This window comes from Platichthys flesus, chromosome 10, assembly GCF_949316205.1.
Source record: "Platichthys flesus chromosome 10, fPlaFle2.1, whole genome shotgun sequence".
NCBI lineage: Eukaryota > Metazoa > Chordata > Actinopteri > Pleuronectiformes > Pleuronectidae > Platichthys > Platichthys flesus.
This window is the reverse complement of record NC_084954.1, coordinates 13,912,340-13,923,531: the sequence shown is the minus strand read 5'-3', so window position 1 is coordinate 13,923,531 and position 11,192 is coordinate 13,912,340. Positions and strand designations below refer to the sequence as shown.

General features: G+C 42.5%; 1 protein-coding gene across 1 annotated transcript; it reads left to right on the top strand.

The window, feature by feature from the left end:
- Nucleotides 1-22: 22 nt before the first annotated feature.
- On the top strand, nucleotides 23-3,766 carry LOC133962479 (5'-3' exonuclease PLD4). The gene is made up of 11 exons (XM_062398102.1): nucleotides 23-132; nucleotides 268-360; nucleotides 449-609; nucleotides 1,150-1,333; nucleotides 1,426-1,546; nucleotides 1,636-1,763; nucleotides 2,228-2,428; nucleotides 2,619-2,758; nucleotides 2,831-2,996; nucleotides 3,094-3,190; nucleotides 3,286-3,766. The coding sequence occupies exons 2-11, from the start codon at nucleotides 301-303 to the stop codon at nucleotides 3,486-3,488; spliced, it is 1,461 nt and encodes a 486-aa protein (XP_062254086.1). The 5' UTR covers nucleotides 23-132; nucleotides 268-300; the 3' UTR covers nucleotides 3,489-3,766.
- Nucleotides 3,767-11,192: the final 7,426 nt, after the last annotated feature.

The window sequence follows — 11,192 nt, the reverse complement described above, 5'->3', positions numbered from 1 at the left end:
CTCAAACCCAGAAAGGAAAATGAAAACAGGAACTGTGCAGCAATATGCCGAGCAGCAGAGGCATCACTTCAGCTCAGTGTTGACTGAAAGCTGAAGAGGGACTAAGCTTATTGTTTTCAGCATCTGCTTTGTGTAAGTTGTCTTTTCTTTAAATACTTAAAAAAAAACTAAACTTCCACTGAGATTTAAAACCATTTAAAGATGCAGATGATAATTACATCTCAATGTTTTTGTTTACTCTCTATCATGATCATTTCCTGCTTTCAGTCTTTAACAGACAAGCCGTGCATGTAAAGAAAAATGTCTACGTACAGAAGACTTGATGACAGTGATGTTCAGGAAAGTGTTCAGAACAACGGGGTAGGCCGCCATCAAACCATCACTAAACTGTTTATTATTTCATGTTATTCTTTTCTTACTTAGAAGTGTTGTTCTGTTTAACTGTTAGAAGTCGACCAGCTGTGTGGTACTTGTTGTGCTCCTGGGCTGTGTGTCCGTCCTGGGGATTTTAATCGCCGTTGCCGTCCTGGAGAGACCCCAGCCGCCTAAAGATCATGAGACACTTCCTGAGGACACTGGCTGGAGCAATACCGCCACAGACCAGTGCAGGTAATGATCCTAGTGAAGCTGCTCAGCCACTGCAAACATGGCTGAGCACCAAGAACAGCCACCAGGGGCTGATTCTAGAAAGAGCCAAGGAAAAAATTAATTTAAACAAAAATTCTTCTTAAAAGTGGAAATATTTAAGTATTGAAGTACTCCATATTATAAATGCTATACTACATTCATACTTTAAATGCAATTTTATAATATATACTGGATGAATGTTGTTGGATAGATGAGTTCAAATTACTTGCAGTACGGATATCCATGTTAAAAATAAGTGAAAACGAAAAGGGTATTTATGATACAATTGACAATATCTTTAATTAAATAAAATTAAACGACTTCAAAAAGGACTTTTTCTGAGCCAGTGAGTTCAGGGCAAAAGAAATCTCCAAGTGAACCACTGAATACGCTGCAGCCCGACTGCTGACTTCATGAGTCAAGATTAGTTTCTCTAGGTTGCACCACAATTTTCTCCAATTCAATTTCCTGGGGATTCAAACACACACGCACACACACACGTCCTTGTCTTATATCCCTCAGCATGGCCCTCGTGGAGAGCATTCCCCAACATGTGGAATATAAATCCAACGTGACGCTTGGGATCCCTCTGGAGCAAGCCTGGAAAGATCTTATCTCCATGGCAACGGAGGAGGTTCTCGTGGTCTCCTTCTACTGGACTTTAACTGGGGAGGACATCAACATTAACTCCTCCTCCGACATTCCGGTGAGTAATCAAACAAAGGCCAAGAAACGTGAAAACATGGAACCTTCCCCCAGGTGAGTGTGTTTTTAATACGCTCACTTCGTCCTCGGCAGGGAAAGAACATCCTGAGGGACCTTGAGGAGTTGCCCTCCAGGAACGTGTCTGTCCGGGTGGTGACCAGTGTTCCCTCAGTCAGGAACAACTCCACCGATTTAAAGGTCTTAGAAGCGAAAGGTTTGGAACCGATCCTTCTTATTCTTCCGCTCTTCATTCATTGCGTTAGGTGTGTGCGTTACACGGCGTCCACTTGTTGATCTCTGTAGGGGTTCAGGTGAGGAGCGTGAACTTGGGCCGCCTGACAAATGGCGTCCTCCACAGCAAGTTCTGGATCATTGACAGGAGACACGTGTTCATCGGCAGTGCCAACATGGACTGGAGGGCTCTCACTCAGGTGAAACGGAAGAAGACAAATGTGACACGCCTCACTCTCCACAAGCCAACACACCTGTTAGTTATCTGACTGACCTCCTGAAATGATGGGGGCCTATTTTAAACTCTGAAACCAGTGATGGAGGAAGTACTGAAACAATTTACTGAAGTAAAAGTATGAACAAATAGACAAACACGCACTTAAGTAAAATTACCACATTAACAATAGTGAGAAAGTACTTTGTTTTGAATATACTTGAAGTAGAGTGTGGACTTTTCACCGTTGTGACACTGTGATGTTGCTGCTGTAGGAACACTTTGCTCTCGCTGATTATATTTTGAACATATAAAAAAACAATGTGATCATGAAATATAATGCATTGTAAAACTGTAGCGGAGTAGAAAGTACTTGAGTACAGTAATGGAGTACAGGTACTTTGTCAGCACTGAAACAGTAAAGTGACAGTTTACTGTTTGACTCTGCAGGTGAAGGAGCTTGGAGTGGTCATGTACAACTGCTCCAGTGTAGCTCTGGACCTGTATAAGATCTTCCAGTCTTACTGGGTGATGGGAGGGTCCAACAGCTCCCTGCCTAGACCCTGGCCCTCAGAGTTTGACACTGACATCAACAAATATCACCCCCTCCTGGTGGAAGCCGACAATGTCTCCAGCAGGATTTACCTCTCAGTGAGTTTCCCTTCCTTATTCCTGGATACTGTTTATCTGAGGGTAGGTTACTATTTACACTGAAATGACCACACAGTTACATTTTCAGCCAGGGCCACTGCCGAGACTCTAACTGTTTCCACTCTAAAATAAAGTTCAATAATGGAAATGTTTCTGGAAGTGTTATTCCATGTTTTTGTTTCCCCTCCAGGGTTCTCCACCATCATTCTGTCCTCCCTCGAGGACACAGGACCTGGAGGCCGTTCTCTCCATCATCACAGAGGCCCAACACTATGTAGATGTAGCTGTCATGGAGTACTCCCCCACCACACGCTTTTCAAAGCCCGCGAGGTAAAACATAACAAAGACATCTATTCTCCATGCAGCTCTTTTGCTTGATTTTGTCCCTCTGGATTTGAACAGATACTGGCCCTTCATCGATGTGGCCCTCAGGACGGCTGCATTCGAGAGGAGGGTTAAGATCCGGATGCTGATCAGCTGCGGACGTAACTCTGATCCGGCCATGCTGCCCTTCCTTCAGTCCCTGGCGTCAATGGACAGCCCTCTCCATGGCATCAGCATTCAAGTGGTGAGACACAACGTGACATACATGCTGAGGGAAACACTAAATCCTCACCGCTGAATTATTGTCTATCTCTCTTGAATGTGGTTGTGTGTCTTTCCAGAAATTGTTCATACTGCCTGTGGGAAACCATTCTGATATCCCCTACTCCAGAGTCAACCACAACAAATACATGGTGACAGATAAAGTCGCCTACATCGGTGAGTAACAGATTCACTTGTAGTAGTTGAGTTTTGACTTCTTTGCATGTGAATAAGTTAATAATTGACCAAATAACATTGTGTTGCTGCCGCAGGTACGTCCAACTGGTCAGGGGACTACTTTCTCACCACAGCTGGAGTGGGGTTGGTCATTTCCCAGCATGCTCCTCACGCTGTATGGAGGACCAAGGCCCTGCAGGGGCAGCTCAGGGCGGTTTTCGAGAGAGACTGGTTCTCTGCGTTTGCTGTGCACCTCGACGACCTGGGGAACCACCCAGACTGTGCATTGTCCACATGACAAGACTGAAGCTCCACAAAAAACACAATACAATCATTAATGTTGTATTTGAACCAATCACTTGATGTCATATCATCTATGTATCCAACTGTATGACTTCATAAATCGATAGACTAATAACTGTTAACACGTTTTAATCACTTAGCACTGATTGTTTTATTCAGCAGTCCTCCAATGTTGACTGATTGTTCAATGTGTGATTACTAGATATACTTTTTGATTATTAACATGTGTAAATATCTATATGTGATTGCTGCAAATAAACAAAATATATATGAGTTTCCTTTTGCTGCTGGCTGCACCTCACTGTGTGCTGAATGCTGAAACAACAGTAATGTTATGGTTGTCACTAGGACTGAGGCTGGATGGTAATGTTGACCAAGACAGGACTAAAACCAGACGGTAACACCAGAATTTGAACCTGATGTGCTCAGCTGCAGCATAAAGCAGAAAACATGGCATCTGTGTAGGATACAGGTTTTGTTAGTTACACAAAGAGACTATGTTACACTTATTTTGCATTGTCCTTATGCAGAATTCCCAGGAAAGGAAAATCACAAGAAATATAATTTTAAAGTTTAGTTTAAAAAAATACAATTGGGTTAAGTTTATTACCTGGAGTGAGAAGGTTATGTTTTCACCCCTGTTGATTCGTTGGTTTGTTTGTTAATAATCAAGATTGCAAAAACACAACTGAATTGATTACCAAAAGCTTATTGTATATATGTGGTATAGGTCAGGGAGGAACGCACAAATGTTTGGTACAGAACCAATTCAGCGGAGGGATCATTTTCTTTAACTTTGTGAGATAGGGTGTTTTTTTGGTGCAAGTTTGGTGCAGTTTGATTGACTGCTGGGCCTCAGTGGATGTATGTGCTCTACTAAGTGCCAATCTAGTTTATTTTAAGATAATAACCAATGAATCACCAAAAATTACTGACACAATCTCGACACAATATGATTAATATTTGCTTCTTTTGATGCTACATCAATTTGATCAAACAACTTTTTCATCTGTACTATCTTCGTTAAGTTGCAACCAAATATAATATATGTATATTAAGAAAAAAATAAGAAATATAAAGATGGACGACATGACAGCTATCCAAAAGTGAAGACAAATCATAAGGATCTGGTAATTGACTCATTTATTTTATTTAATTATTATATTATAATATATTTTAATTGGTTATGGTAACGCTGCACAAGGCACATTTTTTACTGATCTCTGGGAATGTGAATAAATTGATTTTAAAGAAGACACACAGTAAGACGTGTCAGACACAACTTTGATGAATAAAGGTGCTTTTCGTTATTTGTGATAAAATGCAATTAAACAAATAAACATCAATTACAATCAAGATATGATTGGAAAAAACGAATATGAAACAAGGTTCGTCATCAGTATTGAGGTGTATTTCTTGAACTTAATTAGAAATTGAACACACTCATGTCAGTCTACATGATAAATGATTTTTGAAGAGAGAAAATCTTTGGAAGACAACAGGCACGTTGTCTTCCAAACAGACATTTTGGGGGGCAGATGCTCAAACCCCCCAAAAAAGGGCACCCATCGCCAAAATTATTTACCAAATTAAAAATGATAATAATAAATAGATAAAAAAACACAGTAGGATATTTTCAACTTATATATTTATTTTGTTAACAAACGAACTAACTATCAATTTGAATAAATAAATGAATAACAGGCAAAAAAGACAAAACAAGGCCATATTGAATAACCTAATAATATGTAAGGGTTAGGGTTAGTGATGTGATGGGCTCCTCTTGACCAGGTAGGGTTAGGTACTGCAGTACAAGGTCGATCCAAGTGGAAAGTTCAAGCACCCGTATTGTCTGTGAAACAAAAGCCTAATACCAGACTAATGGATATAATAGTTCGATGAGTTATTTTTGTGTAACAGTCAAAGTTGAGGGGCGTGGCTTATTGTCACATCAGAGTTTCCATTGATCTATTAGTCCCATTAGCTTCCTTTAACCACCTTTGCTTCAATTCCTTTAACCCCCTTTGCTTCAATTCCTCTAATCCCCATTGCTTCGATTCCTTTAACCCCCATTGCTTCTATATCTCTAACCCCCTTTGCTTCAATTCCCTTAGTCCCCTTTGCTTCAATTCCTTTAATCCCCTTTGCTTCAATTCCTTTAACCCCCTTGGCTTAAATTCCTTTAATCCCCTTTGCTTCAATTCCTTTAACCCCCTTTGCCACAATTCCTAGTAGCCACTTTGCTTCATTGAAGAATCAGTCTGCAGCAACCAGCCAATTGGTAGAACAAAGAAGAACAAGAGATTTTTCATGCAAAACACATTTTGAACAGCAAAACAAACAGTCACAATGGAGTTCACTCAGAAAGTTAAACAAATGGACATAAATGCAGAGAGTGTCCGCCCGTACTTTGAAAGCTTTTTTACGAAGCTCACAGCAGAGCAGTGGGAGAGGTTGAAGTCATGCAATCCGGATGAAGCTACAACATTTACGTTGGCAGAACTTCTGCTGAACCTAATGACGTCTGTTTCAAATGCCATTGTAAAGCAGCGTCCCCGTTCACCCGTGTCTGAGGATAAAGTTCGGTCCATTCTGGGCGACACTCTCAACAACAGTCTTTCACCAGGCAGCACAACAACGTCTGAGAGTTTGGATAAGCTCACAGACTTGGTTGTAGAGGAGGTGACGGAGACTGTCAACTCCACCTTGTCTGCAAGCTCCAGCTGTGTGAGCTCTGAGAAGCCTATCCCAACCCGCCTCATTAACCCCGCTAAAGTCCAGAAGATGATCTGTTATGCCTGCGAGTCGTTAAAGACAGACAGACGAATCAAACAGTTGGTCAAGCAAAGTCGGGCCATCTCCTCAGAGGAACAGGACCCTTCAGATGATCCCATTCTGGTGTCTAGGACTTCTTCAAGCTCCTACTCTTCACAAGTAAGCTCCAAGTCAGGTAGTTCCTCAGAGGGAGGTTCAACAACAAGCAGTGTGGACAGTGTGAAGAGGCTTGTCCAGGAAACAATCAACGAGAGTTTGACTGACATCACAGACTTCTTCAGTGAGATCAAAGACAGCCTCTCTCTCAGTTCCTCGTTTTCTTCAGAGATTGATTTGGCTTTAGATGAAATAATTGAGTCAATCAGTGAGGAAAGCACAACTGGAAAGGAATCTCCAGAGCCAAACTTCTCAAACGGTAAAGCGATGAGAAAGATCAATAGGCTTTTCATAAAGACTTTTGCCGCAGCAGGGACACTCCAAATATTGTCAAAGGTTGCAAAAAAATTCAATGAGAATTCCAAAGTCACTAGCAGGAAGACGATGCAGTCATTGATTGCTAGTATTGACGCTGTGCTTCTGGAGAAGGAGAAGCCAGGAGGTGGAAATGAAAATTCTGCATTCAAAACCCTTGAAAAACCTCGATCTGAAAAGGTTATTGTATTCACAAAACAGCTTTCAGATCTCATCTATTTGCACATCACACCTGGCAAGAATTCAGACAGGGGTTCAGGTCTAGTGAAGAAGGTTCGTGTTCCTTCTTCACACAGGGGCATATATGCAGACATCCAGACCAGGGTGTTTTGTTTTCTCTCCTTGATAAGCTGGTGGCTGAAGAACCAAGTTAACCGCCACACAAACAGAGTGTCAGTCGCTTTAATGACCATCGACTCATCGCAGTCATCATCATTAGAGGTCAACAGCCTCGAGGAGAAAAGATCAGAGCAGTCGTCATCATCATCAGAGTTCACCAGCAGAGGAAATGAAAGACTGAAGCAGTCAACCCCAGCAGTGGTCACCAGCAGAAGGAAGAAAATATCTAAGCAGTCTTCATCCTCAGAAGTCAGCAGGGGAGGGAATGAAGGACGGAAGCAGTCAACCCTAGCAGTGGTCACCAGCAGTGGGAGTAAAAGTTCGAAGCAGTTTTCATCCTCAGAAGTCAGAGGCGGAGGGAATGAAGGACTGAAGCAGTCAACCATAGCAGTGGTCACCAGCAGTGGGAGTAAAAGTTCGAAGCAGTCTTCATCCTCAGAAGTCAGCAGCGGAGGGAATGAAAGACTGAAGCAGTCAACCCCAGCAGTTGTCACCAGCAGAAGGAAGAAAATATCTAAGCAGTCTTCATCCTCAGAAGTCAGCAGCGGAGGGAATGAAGGACTGAAGCAGTCAACCCTAGCAGTGGTCACCAGCAGTGGGAGTAAAAGTTCGAAGCAGTCTTCATCCTCAGAAGTCAGCAGCAGAGGGAATAAAAGACTGAAGCAGTCAACCCCAGCAGTGGACACCAGCAGTGGGAAGAAAATATCTAAGCAGTCAACACCAGCAGTGGTCACCAACAGTGGGAAGAAAAGATCGAAGCAGTCTTCCTCATCAGAAGTCGGCAAAGAACGTGAAAACTCAGGATCATCAGACAGGCGGGCCAGGGAGAAGATTGAAAAGATCCAGGCAGAGGCCAAATATAAAATGTATGTCAGTGTTCTCTCGGACAAGCTCGTCACACAAATCTATACCAAGGCAAAGCTGACCTGTAGTGATGATGACATAAGGCATCATCTGCTGGAGAGAATATGGGCCGAGGTCAAAGACATTGACTCACCTTACATCCCTAAAAGAATATTTGACATGGACATTTACAAGGAGTTGTCTAAGAAGTGGCCTTCTCCAGCGATGCTAATGTCTTCCCTTCTTGGAAGAGATCCTGAACTTGAGATATCAATAATCTCCATTTTGAGAAGACGCCTGTGCAAAAAGCCTGGCTTCTTCTCCTCTTTCAGAGCAGGCATCTCTTCCTTCTTCAGGAGATAATAGGTGGATGATGTTACTCCGATAGCTTCACTTTCAAATGTCAGTGTGGTGGTGGTGCATGCCACGGGGCCCTCCCACACAAAGCCAGAAATGGAATGTTTGCTTGTTAACATGATTTATTGTACAACACACGTGAACACACAAACTTAACACAAACACAAAGTGAATCGCTTTTCAGTGTGAGGACCAATCAGCTAACAGCTCTCACCTGCGCTGATTGATCCTCTGTGGTGCAGGTACCCCATAATAATTTTCAGGCCAGGGATTTTCCGGCCTGACCTAGCTTTTACTAAGTCTAAAGTTTTGCAATGGGTTTTCTCAAGGTGCTCCTGTTATCCCCACATTTACAAAAATGAATAAAATTTCTAAAATGGAATTATTTGTTCTCAGTATTTATTCCACTCAAACTAAAGTTTTGCTGTTTTACAAGCTGAAAATTCACGGTTTCTCAAGTGCAAGTTTCTTCCTTTAAGTCATCAGCCATCGGCACCTTCACCTGAACTTAGCTCCCAAAAGCTGTGTAATGCGGAGGAGAGTAACCTCATTATGGCTGGTGATCAAATAGCAATAGTAAGCATCCAGCTTTCAGATATTTTCCGAATAAGAGTCACAGTTGCTGCACAGAATCAGTGTTAACGGATACAGTGTTACTTGATTTTGTTTGTCTTAAACTAAGCTAGCTAGCTAGCTATTTTGTTAGAAAATGTCTGTTATCTTATACTGAATGAATGCAAGCTAAGATACAGAGAAAAATCACACTCTTTCTGTTTGAACCAATCTATAAACTGTCTGAAACAATGGATATCTGCAGCCCCAAATGAGCCCAAAAAAAATTGGCGCGCACTGTGTGCGCAAACATTCAGCGTCCTTAGGGGCTAGGCCCCCCTTTCTTTCAATCCTAGAAACGCCCCTGTTCAGGGGTAAATGATGCTGGTCTTCACAGGTGACTGACCTACGCAAGCCTGTAACCGCCACCCCCCTACAGGAGATTATGTGCTTGTGTGTGTGTGTGTTCGGCCGCGGTGCTTCCCGGTTCTTCCCGGCACTACGCTGCCGGTGCGAACAGCCAAAGTATTTAACATGGGCTAGGAAAGGAGGCGGACGGCTTTTCGCATCGCTTCTACCTCCGGTGCGTCCCCGGGGTTAGAGGATGACGGTGTGACGTTAATGTATTGTTTTACATTGCATGTGTCACGTCATGATAAATCAGTCTCCCATATCGCCTGTACCAGGAGCCGCCCCTGTCACTGGTTACCTTGGCTTGCTGTCTGGCCGGTAACCAGCCGGCCGGACCGCTCCGTGAATAAGGAGGAGGAGATGTTTTTTTTACTTGGAAGAAACATCTCCTCCACTTTATTTCTCGGATATACAGCACGAGCGACACTCGCATCACCTCTAGGTGGTCCGTCACTTCTCGTTATATACACACTTTTAGCTTCTCAGGTGCACTACGTCACAAACTACAAACTTTCCTTAAAGGGGCAGGCCATACCTGTAACACAACAGCTCTTGGTCTCATATACAGATGGCAAGAGAAAGCAGAGAGGGATTTTACACACAGTCTGATAAAGATTCCGACAGTAAAGGCAAGGGCTAGTGATGGATAAGGTTTTCCTTTACAAGTTAAGTCTTTCATTCTCACTTTCCACATTAAAACTATGACATTAACTGAACTATGAAGTAGTTCATGAGAGGTGTGAACTTGTACAACACTGCCCGCAGCATCAGACAAACAGGTAATGACGGTGTTCGTGCAATCCCCTGTTGCTGTTTGGTGATAAATGAACCACAACATTAGCGCCACTGAAAACATTAAGCCGCAACTGGTCGGACGATTCCTAAAAAATAAACAAACAAAAAACTCCGTGATTTCAAATCCTTATCCAGCTGTTTACTGACGTTTGTCATGTTTAAGAAAGAGAGAGAGGGAGAGAGATACAGACAGACAGAAAGGCAGGCAGGCAGGCAGACAGATAATTTAAAGGCAGTTTTACTGTTCTACAAATTAGAAAAGTTCACTAGTTTTGTTTCATTTAAAATCGTAATTATTGAAATGAAAGGTAGGTCTTAAGTTGAGCTACATGACAGTCTGGTGAGGTAAATTGTGGTATATTACTAGTGTAATGCTGCTTATGCTTCAACTCTGTCAGAAAACAGTAAAAAAAATGTGTGTACTGTGTTGTCAGCTTTATATAGATTATGTAAATCACTCTTGATAATTATGCACAACATTTATTTATCTCATTTACAAAATTTGCAGCATAATGCCAAGAAAAGAGAGACTCCAAAAGCAGAAGGACGGGGAACTGCAGCAATCAGCTCAGGGTAGCAGCTCTCTTTTATCTTGGATCAGGCCATCAACTCGTAAAACAGATGAGGGAGAATCAATAATCCAGAGGAGCCCGTCACATCACTAACCCTAACATTAACATATTATTTGGTCATTCAATATGGCCTTGTGTTGGAATAATTGTATATCATTGTAATTGTATATAATATTGTTATCATGAACTGAATATGACCTGCATGAACTGAATATGACCTGGTGTTGGAGTTGTTATTAAGATGCATTTATTAGTCCCAAACACATGCGCAGACATGCACAGGCACACTCATGCAGGTAGGGAAATTGAACCTCTGCTTTTGGCCCATCTGGTGCAGGACACACAGAGCAGTGAGCGACCATGTACGGCGCCCGGGGAGCAGATGTTGGGGGAGTAAGGTGCCTTGCTCAGGGGCACTAGACAGGGTAGGGAGAATCCTCTTGGATTTTTGGGCAGATCAATCCAGGTTCGCCTTTTGTTGTCTCTCCGTGGAGTCGAACCAGAGACGAACCAGAGACATTTTTTTCCCATAGTCCAGAACACAAGAGTTAGCCTGACTAACCACTGCTGTGCCTTGCCTAAAG